General features: G+C 58.5%; 1 protein-coding gene across 4 annotated transcripts; it reads right to left on the bottom strand.

Moving 5' to 3' along the window:
• Nucleotides 1–242: 242 nt before the first annotated feature.
• On the bottom strand, nucleotides 243–26,475 carry RAB11FIP5 (RAB11 family interacting protein 5). 4 transcript variants are annotated; one of them, XM_032186207.1, is made up of 6 exons: nucleotides 25,989–26,475; nucleotides 17,450–17,880; nucleotides 15,567–16,278; nucleotides 9,107–10,315; nucleotides 3,806–3,989; nucleotides 243–3,326 (listed from the first exon to the last, which is right to left on the bottom strand). In XM_032186207.1, the coding sequence occupies exons 1-6, from the start codon at nucleotides 26,414–26,416 to the stop codon at nucleotides 3,114–3,116; spliced, it is 3,177 nt and encodes a 1,058-aa protein (XP_032042098.1). In that variant the 5' UTR covers nucleotides 26,417–26,475; the 3' UTR covers nucleotides 243–3,113. The 4 variants fall into 4 exon arrangements, with proteins under 4 accessions (XP_032042098.1, XP_032042099.1, XP_032042101.1 ...); XM_032186208.1 differs by having other exon boundaries at nucleotides 9,110–10,315; XM_032186210.1 differs by lacking the exon at nucleotides 9,107–10,315.
• Between the last annotated feature and the right edge of the window lie 900 nt (nucleotides 26,476–27,375).

The raw sequence follows: 27,375 nt of genomic DNA, 5'->3' as shown, positions 1-27,375 counted from the left end.
GTAAAAACCCTGCGCTCCCGTGAGCAGGGCACACAAAATAAAGGTACCAGGGGCTTACACCCAACATTTGGAGAGCCACGCGCGGCAGCGGGTGCTGCGGGACTGCTAATGATGCTCCCGGGAGTGGAAAAGCTGCCGGAGAAGTTGGGCACCAGCCTCCTCCTTCAGAAAATAAACAGAGAAATGTCACTCACTGTCCAAGTGCTATCAGCACAGACGCTGTTGTCAATAAATCAGAAGTATCTAGGAACAGCTTGAACAACTTTTATTATTTTTTTTTTCTCCTTTAAAGTGCTTAAAACGTAAATAACAAGCTCTTTATAAACATCGGTGGCAACTATTAAAACATGAGACACACAGAACCCGCTTCCCACGTACACGAAGCACGGGGGAAAAAAATCAACAACTCCCCGAACCCCGACACTTCCCTCGGCCGTTTTGGGATGTTTCTTCACCCCACGTTTGTAACACAAGACACGTGGCTGTTTCTTCACAGACGAGTCGTGAGGCTGGGCCTACGTGACACCTCGGTACCCACGTCCCTTGGGGTTTGTTCCAGTTGAAGGACTCGCCTCGGCTGCTCTTCTGGCCCAAACTCCGGGCCCGAAGGGGCAGCAAACACAAAAACGGATCGCTCGGCTTCTTTATAAGCAATGCACCCAGCTGTGGGGCTGACAGAACAGAGCAGGTGAGAGCAAACCCTGCAGAAAACCCGTGGAAACAGCTTGGGTGCGGGGAAAAAAAGAAGGACAGAGCAGGATGCAAAAGGCAAAACACGGAGTTATTGCTATGGCTGTGTCTGGAACCGAACCAGTGAAAGGCTGCGGCTGGCCCAGGCGACCTCCCTAAAATCCATTTTCCTGCTCCTTTCAGCACAGAGCAAGAGCCCCGGGTGTTACCCTGGGGAGCACCAGCGTGGACACTGCAGGATTTCTGCCCTAATTAATTTTCTCTCCCCTAATAACATCCCTTTGACGTGAGCTTTTATTTTTCAGCATCCCTGACCTGCGCAGCTCTCCTGACGCAGTACCAGCTGCCCACAGCTCCTCCCTGCTGGTTCCAGGTGAAAGCGAAGGCTTTTCTACAGGACACGGGCACCCAGAAAGGGAACCTTGCTCCCAGGCCATGAGAGATTTTGATTATAAAGGCAAAGAGAAGCTTCTTTTTTAGCTCTCCATACAACGAGAGCGAAACCCCTTCCCTCAGGCCCTCACATCTTACACCAGAAACGCAACTCCCTGCATCTGAGACACGCGGAGGAAGAGAAAGATGCAGGTAGCGAGGTGCAAAACCCCAGAGGACTTCCCAAATCCCCTTTAAGCTGATGCCTCCCACTTCCAACAGCCTCAGGCTGCGAGCACGGCCCAGTCCTGTCTTCACACGGCTGAATTTTGTCTTGTAATACCTGCCATGCCCTACCCTCAGCATCATCCCTTGGTGTCTGCATCTCCCCTGGGGACAGGAGGGCTCTGCTGACTGCTTTTAGGAATAAACTCGCCTCGTTCGAATTAGCAGGCAAAAAGGTGGCCGAGCCACGTTGCGCTGAGCTGGAAATCAGATCTCAGAGCCTTTTTTTTTTTTTGTAGGAAACTGCCGTTGTTCTTTTGCGAAAGGCACCATTTTTCAGTCCTGGTATACACGGAAACAAGTAAGGAAAAAAAAAAAAAAAGAAGAATATGAAGCTAAAAAAAAAAAATCCAGGAACTTTTTAAGATCTACGGAAGAGAAAAGACGCCCTGCACGTGGAGACAGCTCAAGTCCCACACGCGCTGATCCTCCAAAACACAAGCAGAGGGGGAGCAGCACCTCTTTTCGGTGCCCTTCCCCAGCATCTCCAAACCAAAAGGCGCTGCCAGGAGCGCTGCTTGCCAGCCTCAGACCGTCACCACCTACAGCTACTACACCAGGCGTTCAGGGAGCCTCTCCACGGCCACTCCGAGCTAGCAAGAAGCACCCAGCTCCCGAGAGAGCTGGCCTAGGACGTCTACGGGTGGGCCCAAGCTCCCCTGGGCGCATAAATGTGATACAACTCTAGCTGCTTTGGGACGAATACTGGCTGGAAGGTGATTTTGCATCGATTAGCTGTCACAGCATGTGCTGGCGTGTGTGGGGCGGCTGCCTGAGCTGCGGGGATGTCATGCACGGGGGTGGCAGGGCAGCCTGTGCACATCAGGGCAGCCTTTGCACACCAGCTCTGGTCCTTAGGGTGTTGATTAGCCTGGAGTGTTAACGACAACGCCAAGTGGATGGCGGGGGGAGGCAGCCGGTGGAAAGCAATTCCTGCAGACGCAGGATTTGGGGGGGTTCATACTGATCCTAAATCTCACCCGTGGTTTGTGCACGCAGGTGGAGGGCCGGGCGGTGTGCGAGGAGCTCTCCCCCAGCACCGATGGTGCACGATCCTTCTCCCAAACCTATTCTGAGCTGCACCACGACGCGAAAGAGCCAGCGCAGCTCCCCACCAGGCAGCAACGTGGGATCGAGTTCTTCACAGCCTCTGACTCCAGCACTGCTGTTTCACCACCTCCAATACCCCCAGGTACTGCCACGGAGGAGCTGGCTGCTCAGACACCCTTCATTTCGGGGTACAACATAGGGGGCAGGAAGGGGAAGAGGCACCCAGCAGCAGCCCCTCGCCCTGGCTGCCCTGCTGAGCGCACTCAGGGCACGGCGACGCGCTCCTAGACCCTCCCCCAGTTTTTTCACCCCGATTTCTTCCCCGGTTTACCACTCCCCCAGCCAGAGCACACCAGTTCAGAGAAGGGACCGCGGACGAGCGTAGGCGGGAGAGCAGCAGCAGCATGACACGACGAGGGCGAGGTGGTTTCCAGCTCTCTCAGCGTCCCTGGACCACTGAAAGCATCGGCAGGACGAGCGCCTGAGAAGGTGCCACGAGGGCAGGGACCTCAGGAGGGCTCCGCTCCTCCCCATAGGGTGGAGGACAGCCTCCCACCCTACAGCTCCCAGGAGCTGGGTGAAGCAGAGCGCCTTTCCTGCTACACTCTGCGAGCAGAAGCCCTCTTGCAAGAGGAGGGGGGGGGAGTGCGGGGACGTTTGCAGCGCGGTTATTGCGGAGGTGCTCGAGGCAAGGGCTGCTGGGCTCCGCGAGGAGGTTACTTGGTCTTGGTTTCCCCTCCCAGGGGGATCTGGAGGAGGGTGGGAGACTGCTCCATGATGCGCACCAGCAGCTGGTCAATGTAGTTCTCCAGTTCCTGGATGTGCTCCTCCTTCTTGCTCAGCTCCTTCTCCCTCTGCAGCAGGAGCTGGATGAGTTCGTCGTGGGTCAGGTGGTAATACCTGGCCGACTGGTCCAGCACGCCGGGATCCTGCGGCAGAAACCAAGAGGAAGGGTCAGAAAGTCAAAACCACCGCTCCCCTCAGCCTTGGCAAGGTGCTGCAGCCCCCAACGAGGTTAGTTTTTCCTGTTCTTGCCTCGTTTCCAAATCTGAGCGGGTGAGCTACCACGTCTCGTGGTCTAAAAACAGCTAAAAACATGCCACTGCTTGCCCAAAAACCACAGGAGGTGGAACATGGAACAACTGCCCGGACATCCAGGCCCATACAGCCTCGCAGAGCGCTCCCACCGAGTGAATCATTTAAAAGGGTTTCCCCTGAGACAATTTCAAACCTCAAAAAACAACAACAAGCTAAGGGCAGGGGCACAACTGACCCCATGAGCCTGGCATTCGCTGCTCGGGGGCTTCCTCCTTCCCCAATCCCCCAGCAGCCGGCCTGGCTGATGGCATGAGAAGAGAATTAAGGGCTGAAAGAAGGCACGTGGAGCAGCTGAGCACTTTGTTCCTACCTTTAACTTCTTGGGGTCAGCTTTCTCCGGGTGAGACGACGGGGCCAGGGGCTGGATGCTGCCCGTGGTGACCGTCTTCAGCTTCTCCAGGCCGTTGCTCAGAGCCTGCGTCAGGCTGGACTTGTGCTGCTGCTGCTTCTTCTCCTCCTGCACCACAGCGCTGATGGGCTTCACCGGGTGAGGGCTGAGTGGAAAAAGGAGGATTTTAGCATCCTTTCTTTCATATTTAGCACCCTGGCAAGCTGGGGAGCAACGCTGCTGGCTGTCCCTAAGGGTTTTAAGGGGGATGGGACCCACTGAGCAAATTTGGTCACCTCCAAGCAGTTAAATCACCTACGTGTGCGTTGCTCGAAGCTCGCCTGCTCCCAGGGGAGAGGAGCCAGCGCCCTGCAGAGCCCACGGCGCTCCCCAGCACCGTTTCCACCCCGAGATGGGATCTGCACGGACAAGGAGCCCCAGGCAACCAGATATTGGCACAGCCCGGGGAAACTTAACCCAGGTTCCACAAAAACATGGTCCTGAACCTCAATGCATCAATTCCTGCACTGCCCCAGCCCAACAGCCAGGCTTCACTACGTTTTCTTTCATTTTTGCTTCACTCTCCATCCAGAAGATGGAATGCAGCGCGTTGCTTTTCAGCACGATGGAAAGAGAAGTGACCTGACGGCACCTTCCTGCAAGCAACAAACAGACCTGTGCACACTACTTGGGATAAAAAGGTCTTAAAAAGATCTTCAAACCCACCCAGGACCTTCAGGAAGCCTCCGCACTCCTCAGGTGCAGCAGAAACCCTACAAGGGGGGGTTAAAATCCCAACAATACTGCAGGGGAAGGGGGGCGTTGTGCTCACAGGGCCTCAGCTCTCGAGCGAGGCAGGCGAAGCACAGCCTGTCTTCACAAACAGGGACCTCAGGCGTCGGTGGGACGAGGCGTGGGAGGCAGAAGAACACCCACGGTTATCGTGCGAGCTGCCAGCCGGGCTGACAGACGCCTCTCCAGCCCAGCTTGTGCTGTGAGTGCCCGGCTGTGCTTGATTTCAGCTTCCAAAGCAGAGCAGGCAGCTTTCAGCCCTGTCGTGGGGCAGCTGAGGCCAGGACGGAGGTGGCATCACGTCAGGCTTCGGCCCCGAGTCCCCAGGGCTGGTGTCCTTGGGCCTTGTGGGCTGTGGCAGGTCAGGATGTGCCACACAACGTCCCCATCGTGCTGCCAGGGAGTTCTCTTCGCATCAAATGTGCTCTCCAACCACGGCGATGCCTCCTGTCACCTATTTTCTAGCAGCAGTAACACCGCCAGGCTCCAACAAGCCATTAAAACCCCTGGTCAGAGCTGTCAGAGCTGTCCAGCTGCACGGACAGGTCCCACACAGCTCGAAAAACCAGAGAGGGATCCCACAAACCTGGGTGGGAGCCCACTGAAGCATCAGGGCTGGGGAAATCACCATTCCACACGCCAGCCTCGAGCACCCAGTGCCCTGCCTTCACTCTTTTCACCCCAACTGCAAGCAGCACGATGCCCCCCAGCAGCTGGCTGCGTCCTTTTGTTACCACACGAGATGGGTGAGGGTGAACCAGAGAGGACCAGAGGCCAGGAACAAATCCTGAAAGACGTTCCTACACAGTCCTTTAAAAAAAAAAAAAAAAACAATCCAGAAGAAATGATTTTGCTTGCTTGAACCACGGAGCAGGGCTGCAGAAGCAGGAGGCACGCCTGTAAGAAAAAGCCTGCTGGCAGTCAGACACCGGAACCATTTCTAAGCCCTAAATGTGTCTTCTTTTGCCCCAAACTCGAAGGCCACTCGGCAAAAAGAAAACCAGCCCCAGCCCTGGGGTGGCAGCGGGGTAACCGGGATGGGCTTTGGTAGCAGGGGCTGGCCTCGGGCAGCTCTCGCTCCTGTTGCCAGTGGGAACGCAGGAACTTCTGCAGGGCTGAAAAACACTAAAAATAAAAATAAAACGATCCCATTCTTGGCCAGGAGAAGCCTGATTCATGGGGCCGGGCACCAGGGCACTGCCAGCAGCAGTCAGAGGGTCACTTCACGGCCCCATCCGACGTCCCGCTGGGCTTGCTGAGATGTGGGACCCGTTTCCAGCTGCGAATCCACTGCTGTGCCTCCAGGTGACCGTAAAGAAGATGAAAATTCACACCTTTGAGGTGAGACAGCTCAAGATGAAGGCAGCACGACCCCGGCCCCTCTCCCTGCGAGCCTCGCTGGGTCGCAGCACGGCTCCCAAGGTCGCTGCCGAGCGCAAACGAAGCCTGGGGGGATTTCCCTGCAGCAGCTTAGGAATTAAGTCCTTTATCTGCCCATTAAAATGCTCCTCACAGCCAACAAGGCAACAAAGGACAAATCCAAGGAAAATGGTCCGACTCTCCTTGTGTACGCCGCTGCCGCACCCCAGGGCCAGAGCTCCCTGCAGACAGGGGTTACAGAAGGAAAGGGATAGAAAAAAAAAAAATAAGAATTGCATTCAGATTGCCAAAACTGGCACGTGGGTGAACCTGAAGGGTCCTTTTAAGACAACAACATCAGTCACTCGTCACGGTCCTTCTGCCTGCTCCAGGTTTGAAGCTTTCCTTCGTCCTTCCACCTCTTTTGTGCCATACATTACTTCTGCACGCCTCGACCGTGCTAATAGACCCTTCTGGGAAAAGCAGATGCCACCACAGGGAGCTCACCTCTCCCCCAAACCAGGCTCATCTCCCCAGCCCCATAACGCACTCAGAGCCTCCCGCAGAGACCCTAATAACTCTTCCAAGTTCCTTGAACCATAACACCAAAAATCCACGCCATCCCCGCCTCTACAGGCAGAGGAACCAGCCCGGAGATGCTCAAGGACTTCTGAGACACGTAAGGTGACAGAAGCCAGCACCGAAAGGATGAGGACCTCTTCAGATCCCCCTTTCTTCCCTCGAGTGGCTGCACAGGGTGCTGAAAGGGGGCTGGGAGCACACCTTATTGACTCCTCTCCCCGTAGGGCTGGCAGGACACTTCTCTTTCCATGAAATGCTCACAGAACTCTGTGTATCCGCTCTGCCTGCAGGTTTTGAACAAGGTGATCGGACAGAGAATGAATAATCCAGTTAAGAGGGATTGAAGGACCTGGCCTCGATAAGTGATTTTTTTCTTTATCAGCCCCATCTCTTGCTGGTCTTTGCTCCCAGCGTCATTCTGCACACCAACCCCACGCCAAGGAGGGATCCTCCTGCAGCAGTGGAGCTCAGGTAATTTCTACTGTCCCCATCCTCCTGTCCTCTCCCTCCCCAGGAACATTTCCCACATTATTCTTGGGCCAGAAAGGATTTGATCACTTCAGCACCCTCAAAAAGCTCCACTTGCCTTCTGTCAAGTTGATCAAATCACTTCCAGGAGAACCAGGTCCCCGTGTAAACCGTAGTTTCCCAGCACAGGGAACCTGACCCTTGGTGCTCTGAGCAGAAAGAGCCTGGGCCAACCTCCTCCTGCCCCGAAGGACCCAAGGAAGGGCCACCAGAAGAAATACAGGACACAGAGCAAAGCCTCCATGCCCTAAACTCAGCACCTTTCTCCACTTCACAGCTTTTCTACCAGCAAAAGACCTGGGAGGAGGAAGAAAGCTTTCTTTCCTCCCAGTAGCCCCATGGCTAAGCCCTGCTTGGTTCCTTACCGGTGGGCACCTTGGCAGAGGGGAGTGGGGAAGGGCATTTTGCCACCCCCCCCAGCGAAACTCATGTTTATTTTGGCTACGGAGAGAAGTTTGTAGTACCTGGAGGTGGTTTAAAAAGGAAAAAAGGGACCAAAGCTGAATGAACGGAAGGGGCAGGAGCCGTGCACATGCCACGAAGGAGCTCACGAGAGCTGGGCCAGCTGGAAGCTCTCCTGGCAGCCACGCTTTGCAAGCAGGGGGGAGATGATGGAGCCAAAAATCAGCACCGAGCAAAATGCAGATGCAATTTGTGGCTGCACATCCAGCTGGGGCAGAGCTCGGCCGCGCCAAACCTTTTGCTCTGGATTAGGGCGAAGAGGGGAGAGCTGTGGCTGTTCCCCACCGAAATCCGAGAGAGCTGAGGGTTTGGGCAGAGCTCTTGGGGACCACAGGTACGGATCAGGAGGGGAAGGAGACGGAGGGCACCTCCGTGGTGTCCGGGAGCTGCCGACAGCGAGCCGGGATCACACCTCGACCAGAAACACAAACCCTTCGCCTTCCCCGGAGTGCTCACCTGGTCGTCTGCTGGCAAAAAGGCTTCTCAGCTGGCTGTGTCTCCCTGGGCAAAACCACGAGGGCTGAAGCTGGCGTGTCACCGGACTGCAGCCAAGGGCAGGGCTGGGCTGCTGATGCGCGGCTGCTGGCGGCAGGGGAGGGGAAATGGAACGGCTCGGGGTTAGTGGCAGCCACGAGGAAAGGGGTGGAGAAGGCCAAGGGCTGGCTGGCATGCAGGGAAGGAGGCTCCCCGGGGAGGTTAGTGGGCTGCAGGGTTTCCTCGGGGAGCTGGGGGAAGCCGAAGCCTTGGCCGAGCTTTTCGGGCGGCACAGCTCGCACGGGGAGGGGTTCTGGTGGCTTTTCCACAAAAGGGTTGCTCGGGGCGATGGGGCTGGCTGCCGGGACAAAGGGATTGCCCGGCACTGAAGCATCCCGCTCATTCCTCTCCTCTGCTCCATCTGCCTTCCAGAAATCAGCCTTCTTGAAGTCCATCCTGCTGTCGGATGAGCGCTGGAGCTCGGATGGCCGGCCCCGAGCCTGCCCGCGCCGCCCCGCACCGTGCCCTACCGCCAGCTCCAGCTCGGCTTGGGGTGGGCTGTGCCCAGGCGCTAACCTTTGGGGCCAGCCCGCTGCCTCCTGCTCCTCCACGGCCGTCCAGAAAGCTTCAGACTGGCCCGAATCCAGCCTGGAAGACGGGGTGAGTCCCGAAACACTCAGCTCCTCGGGGAACTGCTGCTGCTCGGGGGCTGTCTCCAACTCAGCATCATTTCCCGGCCCCGGGGATTGAGGGGATGAAGCTGGCTGGCTCCAGCTCCCCAGGGAGAGCTTCGACGGGCACGTCTCAAACCGCTCGGCCGCATCCTCCCCGCTCATCTCCGACGGCTCCGTCCCCAGAGAGGCGTCCCCGGGGGCTGGGATCTCGGGAGCAGCCTCAGCGGTGGCAGCTCCGGGTGCAGCCGTGCTGGGAGGTGCCAGGACGGACGTCTCGCCGCTCGGGGACAGCTCCACGTCCCCCTGCAGACCCTCAGCACCTCCCTCGCCGCCCTGCTGCCTCCCCTTCATCTCACACCCCTCCTCCTCCTCCTCTTCCTCTTCATCCCCTCTGCCCCCCGCGGCCGCGAACCACCTGGGAGGTTTGGGGGGAGGCGCTGGGGGCGACGCATCCGAGCCGGGCACCACGATTTCCTCCTGCTCCCCTCGCACAGCCGGCCACGGGGACAGGACCAGGCGCCTCTCGTGCACGTCGGAGCTGAGCCTCAAGCGGCCCTCGCCCGCCTCCAGCCTCATGCTCGCCTGCAGCCGGTACACCGAGGTCCTGATGTCAAACATCTCCTCCCGGCCCCCCGGGGGACCTTGGGGATCCCTTCCCGGCTCGGGGAAGCGTCTCAGAGCCCCCTCCGGGAGCACCCGCGGGGGCACGGCGGCCACGTTGCCCCCCGGCAGCGTTTGGGAGGAGGTTTCGGGGGGGAATTTGCTCCTGGGCAGGACGCAAGCGGCGGCGCCGGGGGCGCTTTTCGCTTCCGAGGCGCCTTCGCCGAGGAACGGCCGCTGCCCGAAGGCGCTCTCCTGGCCGATGCTGCGGGTGCTCTCCGAGGGCTCGGAAGCGGTTTCGGTGGCGATGGTCATCCAGCCGTTCTCCCCCAAACTCGAGCTTTCCTCCTCGTTTTTCTCCTCGCCCTCCCCGTCGCGTTTTTCGGCGCTTCGTCCCGCCGAAGCCTCCTTTCCCGGGGAGAACGCCGGCGCCCAAACCATCGGCGTGCTGCTCTTCCTCCTCCTCCCCCCGGAGCCGGCGGACACGGGGCTCAGCACGTCCTCTATCACCGTCGCCTCCTGCGTGGTGCTCACCAGGTTGGCCCCCACGTCCAACCCGGAGAAATTCGTCCAAGGCATCAGCGCCGGGGCCACCTCGCCGCCGACCTGCGGCTTCTCCAACGCCTTCGCCCCCTTCTCGGCCGATCCGCCCGCGGGGCTCATCCCCTCGGGATCATCGATGAAGGCGATGCCCTCCGCCAACGCTGGAGCCGAGAGGTTTTCCTCCTTCGCCTCCGGGTTGAGCCTGCTGCTGGCAAAAGCCTCGAAGGTGGCGTCCCACTCGGAGAGAGGAGGAAGAGGAGGAGGAGGAGGAAGAGGAGCGCTGGCGGCTTGCTCGGCCGGAGGAGGAAGGTCTCCGTGCGGCGGGGGAGCGGTTTCGGGCACGGGGACGCCAACGTTTGGGGCTGGAGGATCCCTCAGCGGGTCCGGGAGGCGGAGGGAGGCAGGGGGGCTGCAATCCGCAGAGGAACCCAAGCTGCCAGCAGCGACCTCTGTTGAAGCAGGCGGCCCAGGCGGGGAGCTAGAGAAAAAGCGAGTAGGTGAAGGAGAATTTAGTACCTGCTCCGCCACGAGGTCCTCAAAGAAGGGGTTGCTCTGCAGGGAGCTGAGGAAGGGGTTGGTAGGGGACAAGCAGCCAGGCTGGCCGGCTCCTGCAGCGGGAGGGAGGTGAGCGGGCGGCATGCGAGCGGCGGCGGGAGGAGGAAACGAGCGGGGAGGAAAAGGAGGAGCGGGAGCAGCTGAGCTGGTTTCTACCTGAGGAGACACTTCCAGGCTGTGGAGGGAAGACAAAAGGGTCCTCCTGGTTAGTGCCGCGACAGGGCTGCACGCACGCGCGTAGGGGAGTTATTAGAGGGGGGCTAAACGCGGTTTTCTTCTCTGGTTTTCAGCCACCAGTCCTCGAGGATTGCAATCTGGGGGCTCTAGGGAGGTTTCTCCAGCCAAAACCTCGCAGGCAGGTGGAGGTGACCCTGACCCCAGCCCTCCCCAGGCTCTGCTGCAACAGCCCAGCCAGCAAAAGACAGCGCAGGGGTGAGAGAAGAGGCCGTGAGCGCCGGCTGCTCGTGCAGGTAGGACGGGCAGGCACCAGCTCCACGGGGCTCAGCACCACGAGCCGGGGGAGCTGCTGTGGGTCTGCCCCCTCGGGCAGCTCCACACCGGCCCCTTTTCCCCGTGGAGCCTCAGAGAGGCCCAACTCATGGCTTGGGAGAAATGTGGACATCGATGTGGCCCACCGAAGTTTAATTGAGGATAAATAATGAGGTTTTATAAAGGAATTATTCTGCCAACGTGCACAGGGCAAGTGCAGCCCGGGCCCATCATGGCCTGCCTCACTGTCAGCGCCCTGCTCAACGGCAAAGTGGCTCGGGCAGCTATTTTCGCTCATTGTGGATGGTTTTGACACGCACACACACACAAAAGAAATATTTCAAAGCACAAAAATGCCACCTTGAGGCAAACGCTAACATTTTGTGGTGCCCTGGAAGCTCTGCGCCTCCGTCCGCGAGCGATGCGTGGTGCGCCAGGACCTGCGCCCACCGCAGCAGGGCTAAGGGACCCCCTGCTCCTCTTCTGGCAGCTCCAAAGCCCCGCTTCAAGCCCCAAAAACACCCCGACAACTCCTCCTTCCTCCCTTGTTTAAGGTTCTGAGCTCGGAGATGGCATTTGAAGGGCATCTGCCCGCATGCACACGGCCAAACCAACTCCGGCACGCACCAGACACTCCGCCAGCTACTGCTGAGCAGAACCAATCATCCAGGCACCAAAAAGCCCCCCAAAAAACCTTCATTTCCACTCAAAAGCAGCATCTCCCTCAGCGCTGCGGGCACAGACAGCTCGTGGGTGCCCTCTCCTGCTGTCACTGAGCAGCAGTGGTGCCCGTCCCCAAGCCACACCAAGGCCACGAGGCAGCGTGCCAGGGGCTGCACAGGGAGATAGGGCCACCGAGCTGCCCCAAATTCTCTCAGTTTGGTGTTTGCCATCCCAGCCCCTCAGCTGGGCACACGTTAGCCACGGGCTCCTTCACCACTCGCTGCAAATTCACCTTTTCCTCTGATCTCCCTCAAATTCAGGCTCTCCAGAGGCTCACGGTATCCTCCAACAGCCTCCATCTGCGGCAGGAGCCTGCATTTCCTTCCTTTTATTTATTTTTTATTCTCCTGGTGAACATCCCTCCCCCAAAACCCCCTTCCAAATAGGGATTTTCACCACCTGGCCCCACTCCTGCTGGTGCCCACCAAGCAAGGCTCTCCAACACACCAGTTACACCAGTAACCAGCATCAACCTCCCCGCTCTGGTTACTGGCCGGGTGCTGGCAGCAGATCCACGCTCCCCAGGAGCAGAAATCCCACAAAAATCCTGCAGAAATCCTACAGAAATCCTACAGAAACCCTGCTTCTCTGGGAGGAAGGCGGCTGGCAGCACGGCACGCTCCTCTAGAGGGAAACCTCCGCTCGCAGCAGATCTCTGCTGACTCACCCTCCTCCTCCTCCTCCTCCTCCCATCCCCAGCTCCGCCAGCCAAAATAAATAGCGGGTACCTTGCTGCCCTCGTTTATTTGGTTGGCAGCGCTTCCCCGGCGCATTTTAGCCTCCCAGAATTTAAAAAAAAAAAAAAAAAAATGGAAAAGAAAATATTGCTGAGCAACCGCCTGATGGAAAGGCTCCTGGAAGCAGCTTGCTCGGTGCAGGATCTCCCCCCGCGGCTCGCAGCCTGGGTTTGAGGCTCGGTGCACCACAAGCAGGAGGGGTGGTGGCTGCGCCCTGCAGATAAAGAAAAACCAGGCTTGGGCTGAAAAAAAAAAAAAAAAAGCAGGTTTGGGGCAGGGCAGGGCTCGAATCTAGCGAGGTTAAGAGCTGTGCTGAAGGTGGGATGGAAAAATCCCTCCGTGGGGCCGTGGAGAGCTGTGCCCCATCACCCGGGGTCAGGATTTCCAAGCCCCTCAGGCACACGGGTGAAGTCCCCAGTATTTGGGGACAGGGTTTTGGTGGCTAGGATGGATGGATGGATGTGTTCTTCGGAATGTGGCCCCTCGTGCCATTGAAAATGGAGATTAAATCTCCAGATTTGCACCCAAAACCAGTCACAAACTAGCATTGAAGAGCAGAAGGAGGAGCTGGGCAGCTCGTGCGGACACAGAAGGGCCAAGATGCAACCCTGGGGGCTCCTGCCGGGATCCACGGTGCCCTGGTTCTGGTGCTGCCCCGAAACCTTCCTCCAATTCCCAGCATTTCAGAAATGAAATCATCATCATCATCATCAAATCATTTTTTAGGAGCGTGTGATGAGGAGCGAAGAACTCGAGTCAATTTTTGGCCTCTGCTGACTATGGAAAAGAGGAGTGACAGCCAAGGCGGGGAGCAATTTCGCATTTTCCTCCCATGAAAGCAGAAGGAAAGGGTTCTCATCCCCAAACGCTGATGATTTATATAAAAAATATATAAAAATATATATTTTATTATAAAATAAATATAAAAAAAGGAGTTCAACTTCTCTCTCTGCCTATTGCCCGGCACAAGATGCGGCCCCGTTTTATCATCCCGACCCAGGCCGCAGGAAGCGGGACCTGTGGAGCTCCGATAACATTGTGGGAAAGGCTGAAAAATCTTCAAACCGATTGTGTCTTGCCCGAAATAACCCTGCTGAGCTTCTTCCTCACATACAACCCCTGGCCACCGCAACCCTAAAACACAACAAACACCCAACGAACTGGCTTTTTTTGTTTAATTCAGGCCTCCCTCTCTCCTCCCACTTCCATCCAAGCTGATATCAAAGCCCTTCGGACACCAGGGCTTAGAGAGCCCGGGCGAAAACACGGTGGACAAGAACAGCCCAGAGCAGAAAACTTCCCCAAAACAACCCCGAGGGGTTTTGCAGAGCAGGCAGCTCCGTGCCGGACCCGTCCTCGCTGCAGGCTGATTTGAACCTGAGCTGGAAGGTTTCTTTCTAATTTCTAATTAGAGCTTTTTGCTAATTACAGGGTGAGGTTTTTCCATCTCGCAAACACGACGGCTTCTGATGCTCTCTCCCCCACGTCCCGCTGCAGGGGAAATTTGACCGAGCCGAGGGCACCAAGGAGGCTGCAGGAGCTGCAGAGCTGAGGTTTGCAGGTCAGGAGAGTGGGAGGGAAAAAAAAAAAAAATAAAATCCCTGCTGCAGATAAAGTTAAGGCATAAAACTGCTCGATTCAGGGGACGGTTCTCCCTACGAAGCAAAGGTTAATCCGTCTCCGGGTGCAGAAGTTGCCCTGGTAAATGAGTGGCCGGCTGGCTTCTCCTCCAGATGCAAATGGGACGCCTACAAAACACCCACGGAGAAGCCCTGGCAGCTCTTCCACCGCACGCCTGAGAGAGAACACGGGTTTGATTATTGAAATGCAGACGGCATCGACCCCTGTGCTCGCCCCGGCACCGCCAGCACCAAATAAATCTTCCAACGGCTTCGGCTCCAACCTCACGGCCCGCGAGGTCACCCAGTGTGAGGACGGGAAAAAAAGAAAAAAACAAAACAGAAAAAATGAGAGTTTTTCCTAAAAGGAGCTGATCTGTTCTCCATTGATGACCAAGGATGAGCCGTTCTCCACCAGAGACTTTTCCTGCCACGCTTTAAGCTCGTTACTCCCCACCTGGAAATTGCCGGGCGCAATTAGAGCCCGCTCGGATGCTCGGGGACATCCCAGAAGGGGCCCCTGGGAATCTGTTCCCTCCAGCCCGTGCTGCTCCGGAGGGGTTCCTATTTTGGGGAGCAAAACCTGCAGCTGGAGGAGTTTCTCCTTACGAGACATCCCCTTGGGGATGGGGTCCTGATCATGCCTGAGAAGAGGCAGCTGCAAAGCTGAGCTCGGGCACGCCACAACAAACCAAGCCTAGGCAAAGCTTCAGCTCAGCTGGAAGTCAAAAATAAATAAAATAAAGCAATCCTGAGCAGTAAGACGCTGTCCTTCCCCAGAGACCAGCTTCGTTTGGCCTCACCCAGAAGCAAACCCGCAGAAAATCCCGGTAACGCAGCAGCCCTCTGGATTCCAGCAGCTGCTGATTTCCTCCAGCTGCTTTTAACCCCAGGGCACCGTGCCCTCAGTCAGCCCCCAGCTCCCTACTCAGCTGCTGGGGATTTTGGGGACAAATGTGGGCATTTTGGTGACAAAGCCAGCACCAAAAGGGCACGGGCACCACCTCGCCTGCGCCGCGAGCAGGGGCTGAGCTTCATCAGCGCGGGAGGAATCACCACGTGGAGGGAGAACAGCCGGAGATTTGCGGTCGGGAGCAGGGAAGGCTTGGGGAGGGGATAGGAAGAGGAAAGAGCAGCGTCGGGGTTAGTTACTTGAGAAATATTAATTAATTATCTCTGATGAACAAAGTACTGCAGCCCGGGCCAGAGCAGCGATGCAGAGGGGGTGGAATGTCAGTAAAAAAGTGATTGCATGTTGCTGCGTCCCACGTCCTGCTCGGGGTGCTAGGGAGGTTTTGAGGTAGTTAAAAGGGAACAGGGGGGGCCTCTGAGGCCACGGAAATGCCTGGCATGACCACGCCGCAGGGGGATTCACCTCCCCTTCCCCAACCAGGCCACACGGAGCTGCTCTGTGGCACAGAATCGAGCTAAAAATCCCCCCCTTTGAGAGGCGCAGTGCCAAGGGAGCATCCCCACCGCCACGATCCCACCTGAGCCGGGGGAACTGATCCCCCAGCGGTGCTGGAGAGCATTTCCCAGCACAGCCACGAGCCCGGGACAGGCAGATCCCACCCAGCCCGGGCACCGACACCCCCGTGGCACTGACCTGGGTTTCTGGGGGCTCTCTTTGGGCTCCTTGGACGCGAACCAGCTGCCGGCCCTGCTCTTCTCATCGCCTGCCGCGGGCGAGCCTCCCGTTTTCTCTCCCTGGCCTCTGCCCCCCGTGTCGCTCTTGGTGCCCCCGTGGTGGAAGAAGCCCCCTTTGGGTTTTTTCTCGTCCTTCCTCGATTCTTCCAGCTGCTTCTCCTGCCTCGTCTCCACCGACGACACCATAGGGGCCGCAGCCTGGGTGGGTTTGCTCTCCGAGCGGCCGCTCTCCTCCATCCTGGCCCTGCCCAGGTGGTTGCTGAGGGTCACGGCTTTGGTGGACACCTTCAGCTCTTCCTGAAGCACTAAGCTGGGAGGAGACGGGATGAATCGAGGCTCATCTCTCGGCTGCGTCCTCTCGAAGCCCCCCCAGGGCGCCTCGGGGGGCTCTGGGTGCAGGGGGACGAAGCCAAAACCTTCCTCTGACCTCCTGGGGCCGCTGGGCACGGGTAGCGGCGCGGAGCTGCGTGGGGCAGGCGTGGGGCTGTGCAGGGCAGGCTCGTCGCCGTAAACGTGGCTGCCGTTGATGCAGAGGGAGGAGCGGGACACGGGGTCGCTCTTTGGCTTCAGGTTTTGGATGATTTTCGGCTCCAGGACCGGGCTGACCTGGGAGACGTCGTCGCTGAAGGCCCTCTTGTGGGTCAGCCTTGGGGACGGCAAGAAGTCCCTCACTGCAGTGGGGGGGAAAAACACAGAATAGGTGAGGCCCTGTGTAAAGGGCACGAAAAGCCTTATCTGCTACTTAAATACTGATGAGACTTGTAAAATTATACTGGTTTCTCTCTCCCAGGCTCTGCCAATTGCTGGAAACACAAAGCAGGGGTCCCAAGCACGAGGCTGCACAGGCTACACGACAACAACGCACATCACCTCCCCCTCCCGATCCAGACACACCTCTTTGCAAGACAAAACCCTTGTCTGAGACGATCCAAGATCTATAATAAATGTGAGAAGCCACCCAAAAGCTCCTCACAGGGCTCGTGCCTCGGTGTTGTTGGAGAGTTTGCCTCGAATTAAAGCCGCCGAGCCCCCGAGCTCTGAGCAGCACGAGTCAGGTCAATGCAGCGCCGGCTTCTCCCTCCGGCAGCTGCTGCCAAAAGCTCAGCAGACTCCAGAAACTCCCCGAGGAATCGCGTTAGGCGATGCTCAGCCGCTCTGTGCTCCTTGTGTCCCTCACCACGGCACCAGCCCGGTGCTTGAGCTGGCTCCAGCCGTGCCCAGGAGGTCCCCCAGCACCCCGGGACTCCCACCCCATCCGGGAACTGCCCGTCTCCAGCCCATTAAGCCCTTTAATTACGTTTCATTTTCAAGGGACAGCGAGAATTAATTCACTACAAGGGCCTTGTTTGTTTGCAAATCGCCTCCCTCCCAGCGCCAAGAGCTGGGATTGCTTTAATTACCAGCACCCGGTCACTGCTTCACCCCCCGGCCACCAGCACCTCGTTAGGCAGCACTGTGCAGCTTCCCTCCTCGAGGATCTCTGCCACGAGCTGGTGTTTGCGACCAGTTTTGGGGTGGCAGGGGAGAAACGGCCCCACACAACCCCTGCAACCTGTTGCCTATAGGGTTGGTGGCACGCGGGCTCGTGGTGTGCACGCAGCAGCGCAAAGCAGCCCCGGAGCACGGCTGTCTGCACACAGGCTCGGCATTAAAAGCAAAAATTGGGGTGTTTTCCCTCATTTTAGCAAGCACGGAGAAGGTCTTGGAGTGCTCGTGCAGGACGCTGCTCCTTGGGGAAGGAATTAGTGACCAGGTTTGCAGGAAAAGCCGCAACAGCAACAAAAAAAAAAAAAAAAAGGGAAAAAAGGCTGGGAGAGGGATTTAAAGCCCTGATCCTCTTACCGGAGCGCTCCGTGGACAGGCTGCTGTGTCTGCTGGGGGATTTGGTTCCCTCGTTTGCAGCCGGGCCCAGGCTGGCCGAGGAGATGGTGCTGTCGGAGCCCAGCGAGGTGTTGGACTGCGTCAGGGACGATTTGCGCAGCTTGCTCTTCAGGAAACCTTTGATTTTGGACTTCTTGGCCCCGACGTCGAAGTCATCCTCCACGTCGAGGGCGCCCACGCTGCTGGGGATGATGGCAGAGGCCGACTCCAGGTCGTATTTCTTCTTGCCTTTCATCTTGTCCTTCAGCTTGCCGAAGGGCGAGCGCGGTTTGTCCTTGGCGGACAGGTCGAACATGCTGGCCGTCAGGCTGCTGCGCGTGAACTGCACGCTCACTTCCACCTCGCCACGCTCCTTCTCCTTCTTCCCAGCCTTGGAGTGGAGCTTGTGCCACCTGGGGACGGGGAAAAAAGGAAAGGAAAGGGGTTTCCATCACTTTCCAGTGCTGCAAACCCCAGCACGGGGGTGTTGTAGGGCAGCAGAGCTCTGCCACCGTCCCCACAACATCAGGCACCCTCCGTGCGTGCCAGGGGGATGTCACCAGTGCCTGAGTCCTCTGCCAGCTGGGAGGTTGCTGTGAGCCCATATTTAAAAAAAAAAAAAGACAGTTTTATCCTGCTTTTTGGTGCATAAAGGCAGTGATTCAGAACAAATCCTTCTGTTCGGGGTCGGCACTGACACCGTGTTACTCCAGGGGTCGGTGATGGAGGGTGCAACACACCCAGACCTCTGTTGGTTTATATATAAAATATTTATATTTCTGTAATGGCCCCCAATGCCCCAATTCTGCAGAAATTCCACCAAAAATGAGGCAGCCAGAGGCCCAAAGTGGAGCCAGGAGGCTTGTACCCATCTCACGGGCTGCTCTCCGCACCCAGGGCATCCCCCGTGTGCCCCGAGGCCACGAGAAGTGGGACAGGGACCCGATAACACCCCCGCCACTTATCACAGGGCTGCAGGAAGGCAACGAGACCGGGTCGGCCCCGGGTTTGTCCCCACAAAGATTTCCTCCCAAACCACCCCAGGCAGAGGAGGGTGAGATGGTCATGGCTTTTCTGGCCCCAAAACCCAGCCCCGGGGATTTGCAGGGTCCTCCAGGAGCTGGAGGAAATCTCTAAGAGGTGCGTTGAGCCCGTCCTAGTGACCTCCCAGCAGCTGAAAATCCCCGCTGAGTTTTCCATCCTTGGCGTTGACTGGAAAGGAAAAGCCAGGGCAGGAAAATGTGAAGCCACGGGGACGGGCGGGACCCTGCTGAAATCACCGGGGTTGAGGAGGAAATTCAAAGCACGAGAAGTTCCTGAATTCCCAAATCAGGAGGCAGCGAGGAGCACCAGCACTTCACGGGCTGAAATCCTCCCCGAGCCCAAAGCTCTGCCCCAAAGCTCACCCCCTTCCACCCCCACAAAATGCCCGATTTCAGGTTTTCAGCACCGAAAGCTGAGGCTTGGGAACAGCCAGGGCTGCAGGAAGGCGCACGGAGCCCGCAGCCAAACCTGGGAGAGGTTTAGGGGGGGGGGGATGAGTGATGTGAGGCTGACTCATCGGACGGGAAACATCCCGAGAGGCATTTTTATACCTTACATCACCCCGTGGAAAAAAAAATAAAGGAGCGAGAGAGAAAATCTGGGTGGGTGAAGGCGAGGATGAGATGAAACAGCCCGAGAAGCCCTGCGCCGCATCCCCCGTGCGTCCCTTTTAATGCTGCAGTCATTAAACCTCATTTGGGTGCTCGCCGGCGACGCCTTTAAAAGAACAAGCCTTAAACCTGCTTCAAAAAAAGAAAAAAAAAAAAACGATCAGCTCAAGGAAAACCTCTGCTTACACTGGCACAGGACCACGGAGCTATTTTGGGCTGCCGAGAGCCAACCAGCAGCCGGTCAGGAACGCGCCTCGGCGAGGGCGAAGCGGCATTTTGGGGCAGGGCTCTCAGTGAGTGGCACCCTGAGCCTCTGGGAGGATCAAATCCTTCCACATCGAGGTTGTTTTGGGGTTTTTAATCCTCCCCAAAGCCTGTCTGTACCTAAAAGGGGCTGAGAGAGGGCTGGAGAGGCACGCTCAGCACCCCAGCCTGCTCCTTCCCTCGTGCCCTGCGCCTGGGCACGAGTCCCCCGGACCCACGGGGCGCATTTACCCCTCGGGTGGCTCAGGGGAAGGAAGGGCCCAGCAGAGGAAACCACAAAGGGAGAACTGGCTCCCTGCAGATGCCCCAGAAAGGGGAAGCAGCTGGGGGCCCCGTGGAGCTCTCCGGATGCACGAGGTTCCCTCCTCCTGCTCCGGGATCGCTGTGCGCTCATGTAGGTCAGCGCGCTGCTGCGGCACAGCCAGAAACCTTCCCCGTGCCGAGGATCCTCTCTCTCTCTCTCTCTCTTTCTCTCTCCTCCCACTCACCTCCGCCAAGGAGAGCAGCGAGAGGCGAAAAGGAGAGCGGGGAGGATCGGGGAGGAGAGCACAGGGGCTCTTTGCTGCCTCTGGGATCGATCGGAGCCGAGCGGGAGGCGCGGAGAGCAGCGCGCTGCCCACGAAAGGCAAGAGCTGCCCCCATCCTCCCTCCTCCCCCCCCCCCAGCAGCCTCCTGGCTTGGAAAGTGCTGAGCAAAGGGGAAAAATAAGAAAAAAAAAAAAGGAAAAAACCAAACTCCTGGCGTGGAAAGGGAGCAGAGGAGCTGGTGGTGAAGGGGGGCAGGTGGCCACACCGAGGATGCTGCGCTCGGGGTCAGCGCCTGGCCCCTGCCCTCCCCGCTCCTGTAAATGAGTGACCCGGATAAAAGCAGCTGGAAGCAGTGGGGCACGGAGCATTTCCCTCCTCGCAGCCAGCAGATAAATGTCACACGAAGCCTGCTGTCCCCACGGCTGGGGAAGCTCCATCAGGCCACGGGTGATTGCTTACAGGAGGCACGGGGAGCACCCAGTGAGGGCGGCGCTCCTAAAAACGCCTCGTTGGGTACCCAAACCCAAGGGGGAAGGAGCTCGGGTGCTCCCAAATCCATCAGGCAGAAAATGAGTTTGGGTTTGAGAGGTACCTGTCTGCATCGGGCTGTTCCCCAGCTGCCAAGATGGCTCAGGGGGCACGGAGCCAAGCCTTAATGGAAATAATCACGCAGGGGGGATCCCAGGGGAGACCAAGCCCAGGCTTCCCGTCCCTCGTCCCTTCCACGACTCCTTCAGCACCACACCAGCAGCTTGGCCATCCCAAATTCCTGATCTGAGAGCCCTCCCACACGCCCCAGGTACCTGCAGCAGTGGTGTCCCAGTCTCACTGCCGGACTGGTCCCAGCAGCAGGTTCCTGAGAGCCTCCTCGGGTGGCCAAATCGCTCGGAGACCTCACGTTCGGGGCTGCAGGCAGGGAAGGACGCACGGACGGGGCGCTCCTGCAGCTCTCCAGCAGCCGGCCTCCTCCCCAAAGCTCATTTGGGGTGGATGGGGTGGCTGAAATTTGCCTCGAAGCGATTCGAGGTGCTCCTGCCCCACAGGGCTCGGCTGCACGAGCTGCAGGATGGAGCCAGACAGCCCAGCACGGAGCCAGAGCCTCGTCCCCGGCCGCACCAGCCCATCATTTACTGCTGAATCATCCCTGCACCAAGGTCAGCCCTGCTGCCAGAGGAGCCCCACGTCTCTAATTAGCGACACAGACAGGGCTGGGGGCAGCCCAGAGCCCTGTAGGGTTGGGGGGCAGAAGGGGAGATCCACGGGAAAACCCCAAACATCTGCAGAAAGGGCTCCTTCTCCCGAGGGCCCGCGGGGCCCAGAGGGGAAGCAGAGGGTGGGAAACGACCCAGGGAATTTGGGCTCCCCGCCTGGGTCTGTGTTTTCGATGCAGCTTCCCCCAGGGGCGCAGGCAAACTTTTTGCTGGGTAGCTTCGTTCCCTGTCGGTTTGTTCCCTCTTGGTTTGTCTCGTGTTGGTTTTTTGATTTGCGAGGTGATCCCCGCGAGCGCAGATGGGAAACAAACCCAAACAAACCCAAAATGATCCCCCCCATGGATAGGGAAGGCAGGGGACGTCCATCTCTCCAGGAGTTCCTCCGAGAGCTCGGAAAGAAGCTGCAGCAAACTGCTGGGCAGGTAATTAGGCACGCTAACGAGGCGGCTCTGCCCTGCTCCTCCTGTGGGTCCAGCTCCAACAAGCCCAGCCCGGCACGTAACCTCAGCACGAGGTCTGTCCCAGCCAGCTCCCGAGCATCCTCACCACCTCCCCTTGGTTTTGGGGTTTCTGGGGTGGCCCCAAATCCATTCCTGCCACGTTCAGGAGCTGGAGAAGGGAGCGGGACAGAGAGCAGGGATGGACAGGAGGTATCAGCAGCACCAGCACGGGAGCAACCAGGCACAACTCCAAAACGCACCAATTTATGCTGAAAAACTCAGAGACTTCCCCCAGCCCAGCGCAGGCTGGGCAGGGAGGAAGAGGAGGGGAGGGAAGGTTGAAGGAGCCGTAAAAAGGAGCGTGAAACATTTATGAATGGAGAGGAGAGGGTGAGAGCTGCAGGCAGCAAGCGGGCTCCGCAGCTAAATTCATCTGCGTACGCTCCGCAGCTTCCAAGGTTTGCATCCTCCCTGCCTGCAGACGCCCTGAAAAGCCAGGCAGGAGGGATTAGGACCACTCTGCTGGCCCCAAAAGCACCAAGAAGAGGGAAAAAAAGAGCCCTGAGATGATTCTGCGGGATCCCAAAGCGAGGAGCTGCTGGGCAGGCTCCCCTGGTGCAGCTGCAGATTCTGGGGCACGGAGAAGGAGGTGGAAATGAAGGCAGGGGTGGGCAGGAGCAGCTCGTTTTTCCTGTAATCCCACGGGGAAGGGCTCCCAGAACCAAGCACCCGGAGGCACGAGGCTCACAACAACCTGGAGAAGCAAAGGCTGGGAGAAAACCCAAACCCTGAGCCCCTGCCGAGCCCCGAGCTGCAAAGCCCTGGCCAAGGAAGCCGATCTCACGGCCACGGGTGGTGCACGGAGCACCCCGAGCTGAGTTTCATCAGGACCAACCTCTCCTGCTCCTGCCCACGGGGTTTCGACACAGCACAGCATTTCCTGGCAAGGCCAGGCCGTGGGGATGCAATGACCCCTCGGGGCTGCCTTTCCAGCCCCAAAAGGGGGATTTCATCACAGCCCACAGCATGCGAGGTGCTCCCCGTCGCTCTCAGCCACCCCCAAGAACCCAATTCAATATTTTTCACCCCCTGAACCCACTCGAAGGGCACAGCCACCAGCTGGGGAAGGCCCAACAGCCAGCCAGGGAGCCCCGCAGGGATTTGGGGACAATCCCTGCGTCCCAAGGATGCTCCTCACCCCTCCAAGGTCCCTGTCACGGCCGTGGGCAGGGTGATGTGACCTCCTGGAGGTCTTCTCCAGCTCCCCAGGGCCACGCTGAGCTCAGGGCAGCATCCCCAAGGGCTTCAAATAGGAAGGGTCAGCACCCAGAGGAATGGCACGGCACCAAGGATTTGTGCCCCTGGCCTCAGGCTGCTTCCACGAGGGACATTTCCACGGCTGACTTTGCACCACGGCTCCGGGCAGGGATGGAGCAAGGATGCTAACAGGACCTGGCGCTGTAAAACCCTGAATTTTGCTCTTTGACACCCCCAGCATCCACGTGTTTCCACACCAGCAGGGCTCCGTCCTTACCCCCAACACAAAAACCAGACACGGCGATCAACACAGGGAAAAAAAAAGCTCTGGGATGGGCCCTGTTGACCAAGAGGGTTAAAAATAAAAGCACAAGTCAGAAGTGAGGAACGATGCTCTGCACCACGGCTGTGCCGCCAGCCCTGAGCCGTGGAGCCTGGTTTAAGCCCTGGGATACCCAAAAAGGCCACGGGAGCCCTGGGGCTGCTCCTGGGCGGCTCCAGGAGCGGATTTTTCCCCCAGACACAACAGGGACGTTCAGGGCTGAACCAGGCAGCTCCTAAATGCCACCGGACGCCGGCCCCGCTCCGAGCCACGGGTCCAAGTTTGACGGCACTTTTTCCATCAAGCTGAAAACAAGGAGAAAAAAAATAAAATAAAAACCACCGGGAAAGTTTCCGCCCAACAAAACTCAGCAGTGAAACGAGAGCAAGGTCAACACGCTGACAATCAAGGCCTGTTTTGGTTTGTTGTGTTTTGTTTTGTTTTTTTTAATTTATTTTTTTCTCCTCGTTTTTGGGACTTTTTCAAGCCCGCAGCACTTTCGTGCCTCGGAGCAAGGGCTGCAGATGGGATCCTAAAACTAAAGGGGCACTGAGGGAGCTCCCCGTGCCTCAAATGCTGCAGAAAAAGGGGAAATGTGCAGGGGACAAGAGGCAGGAGCAGGGCTCAGCCCCATAGCATTCACCAGCATGGTAACACCAGCTCCCTCCCTGCCACTTCCCCACCTTGTCCCCACCAGGGTTATCTGCATGGCACAGCCTGTGTGTGGAGGTGGGGAGCCTGGGCTCATTTTGCCCTTTTTTTTTTTCTTTTTTTTTCTTTTTTTTTTAAAAAAAGCTAAAAACTTCCTCCTAAACAAGCTGTTGGTGACGGTGCTGGGTGAGGTGTCACAAGTTGGTTCCCCCTGTGAAAAACACGCAGCAGCCTGCAAACCATCCGCCTTACAGCGAGGCCGACAGCAAAGAGATATTTTTAGTAATATTTGCCCAAAACCCAAACGTTTTCCATGTCCAAACTCCACTTTGGGGGGTTAATGTGAATGTAGATGCCATGGGTGCAGCCTGAGAGCCCCCCAATGTTTTCTATGCTCGCCCCCATCCCGGAGGCCCCGGGTGAAGCTAAAAAGGCCTCGAGAGCTCCTGTGAGGGGAAGTCGGTTCTCCTGATGCAAGCAGAGCTACAGGAAGGGAGGGAGACAAACAGCAAAAAATAAAAATAAATAATAATAAAAAAAAAAACAGGGCACCCCCAGCCCTGCGCCTCAAGGCCTCGCACCCCAAGGCCTACAGGGTCTGGCCGGGGCGGACATTGCCCCATAGAGCAGCGGTCCCTGATGCCCAGACCTTTGCCACAAGCCCTATAAACCCCTCCTGGGATTGCCACAGACTCCTTAAAACCCTCTTGGGATCGCCACAGACCCCATAAACCCTGCTGGGACCGCCACAGGCCCCTCTCCTCACAGGGCCGCAGCGCTGGTTTGAATTAGGGCCGAGCTGAGGGAGCCAGGCCCGGCTTCTCCCCGGCGCCGCCCGCGAATAAAAGCAAAATAAATGCAAATTGTCCCGTTTTCTCCCATTTTAGGGCTAGCCAGAGTGGGTTGTAGACACCAACAAGCTGCAGGAAAGCGCTCGCAACCCCGTTGCACGCACGGTGCCCTCCCAGCCGAATTCCTCGGGTTTTGGGGGCACGGAGGAGCCGGGTGTGCGTGGGGCCAGGCTCAGAAAGTTCCTTCCCCGAAGGAATTTCATCCGCATTCCTGCCTCCCCGCTGCCTGGCAGAAAGCTGGGGAACGCCGGGCTGTTTTTAAACCCTTCTGGGAGGAGGAGGAGGAGGAGGAGGAGGAAGGACGGCGAGTCCTCCCCCCGCAGGGGGATCCCTGCTGGAGGCAGCGCCTAATGGGGCTGGGAGCAGGACCACGGGATGGGGAACTGCACTGGGATAAACTGGGATGTGGCAGCGAGATGTCCCCAGGGGGTGTAAAGCCACCAGACCCCGCGTGGATCCATGCTACAGCCTCCTGGGGGGGGCTTGTGGCACCCCAATTCCTGGGGGAGGAGGGATCCTGGGGTATTTGCAGCCCTGGGACTCCGTTTGGGGTGATGTGGGGAGCCCTGGGACTCCTTGTCCCCTATGAAATCCTTCTGGGTGCTCCCATGGACCCCATAACACCTCATTAACTGCAATCCCCTTTTGGGGCACACAGGGACCCCATAGCACCCTATGCCCTGTGATGGCCCTCTGGGGGGCTCAGATGGACCCTATGACACCCCACCTCCTGCAATCCCCTTTTGGGGGCACACACAAACCGTGTGACACCCTACCCCCTGTGACACCTTTCGAGTGTCACACATGGGCCTGGTGACACCTCATTAACTGCAATCACATTTTGGGGGCACACACAGACCCTATGACACCCTACTCCCTGCAACACCTTTCCAGGGCCATGCACGAACCCTGCAATCCCTCATTGCCCACAATCCCCTTTTTGGGGACACACACGGACCCCACAACCCCTCATTGCCTGCAGTCCCCTTTTTGGGGACACACAGGGACCCGGTGATACCTCATTGCCTGCAAGCCACTTTTGGGGACACACACAGACCCCGTGACACCCCATTGCCTCTACCCCCCATTTTGGGACCCACACAGACCTGGCGACCCCCCCGTGTCTCCCACCCCCATTTTGGGGCCAACACACACCCAGTGACCCCCCCCTTACCTCCCACCCCCATTTTGGACCCCACATCCCCCCTCCCCACTCAGTACTCACCCAGGACCCCTCCACCTCCCTATCCAACCCCTTTGCGGGTGGGTCACCCTACCCAAACCCTCCAACACCCCAACCCCCCCCCCACCTTAGGGTGCCCCCCCCCATCTCCCCCACTCACCCCAGCTCCGCCACTCGCCCGGGGGGGGCCGGGCAGGGCAGTGCCAGGCTGCAGCGCCCCAGGAATCGGTCGGCACCCAGCAGGGCTCTCTGCAGCAGGGTGATGGTGAGGACGGGGGGCGAGCCGAGCTCGGGGGGCAGCTCCAGGGCGCAGCCCTCCTCCTGCCACTCGGCGCTGCCCCCGCTCCGCTCCGCCACCGCCGTGCGGTGCCGCTGCCGGCCCAGCTCCAGCACGGCGTACACATCGCCGGGACCCGCTGCTGGGCTGCTATTGCTGCTGCTGCTGGTGCTGCTGCTGGTGGTGGTGCTGGTGCTGCCGCCGCCCTTGCAGCGCAGTCCCCGGGCCCGCACCACCGTCACCTGGACGTGGGTGGGCAGCCAGCACGGTGCAGGCTCGGTGGGCAAGGGGGCGGCTCGCAGCAGGGCCATGGTCCGGCTCGGCTCGGTTGGGCTCGGGATAACGCGACCCGGCTCGCCCCGGCCGGGCCCCGAGCCGCCCCCCCCCAGCCCCCCGCTGCTGCTGCCGCAGCCGGGCCGCAGCGGGAGCCGCCCTGAGCCCCGCCCACAGCCCCGCCCATGCCAATTAAGCGCGCTCCCGAGCCCCGAGGCCACGCCCACATGGACAAAGCCACGCCCACTCACCCCTAACACACGCTCGTTCTTTCCTAGACCTCGCCCATATCTCCAAAACCACGCCCGTTCATCCCTAAACCACGCCCATTCATCCTTAAGCCACGCCCATATCGCTAAAACAATCTTCATTCATCCCCAAGCCACGCCCATTCTTCCCTAGGCCACGCCCACATCACCAAACCACGCATATTCACCCCTAAGCCACGCCCAGTCCTTCCCTAGGACACGCCCGTTCTTCCCAGGCCACGCCCACACCGCCAAACCCACCCTCGTTCACCCCTAAACCACGCCCATCATTGCCCCAAGCCACGCCCACAATATCCAAGCCTCACCCTCCACACCACCCATTGGCTCAAACCACGCCCACTCCCCCATAAGCCACACCCACATCACCAAGCCAACACCCATTCACCCCCTAAACCACGCCCATTCATGCCCAAAGCCACGCCCACACACCCATAAGCCACGCCCGTTTTCCCATAGGCCACGCCCACAGCGCCAAACCCACGCCCATTCACCCCAAGCCCCACACTGCACCCTGGGGCTGCTGCTGGCAGCGTTCACCCTGCTCGTGCCTGCTGCACGGTGTGCGTGTGGGTGTGCACGTGTGTGTGTGGGGGTGTGCACGTGTGTGCATGCACAGGCATGGGTGGGCATGCTGCTGCTTGCGTGTGCACGTCTGTGCATGCACAGCCATGGGCATGCATGTGGGAGCATGTGGGAGCATGCACCTGCTTGTGTGTGCATGCATGGGT

The sequence above is a fragment of the Aythya fuligula genome, chromosome 4 (assembly GCF_009819795.1).
Source record: "Aythya fuligula isolate bAytFul2 chromosome 4, bAytFul2.pri, whole genome shotgun sequence".
NCBI lineage: Eukaryota > Metazoa > Chordata > Aves > Anseriformes > Anatidae > Aythya > Aythya fuligula.
Note: the sequence above shows the minus strand (reverse complement) of the source record. Positions and strands in the feature narration are given on the sequence as shown.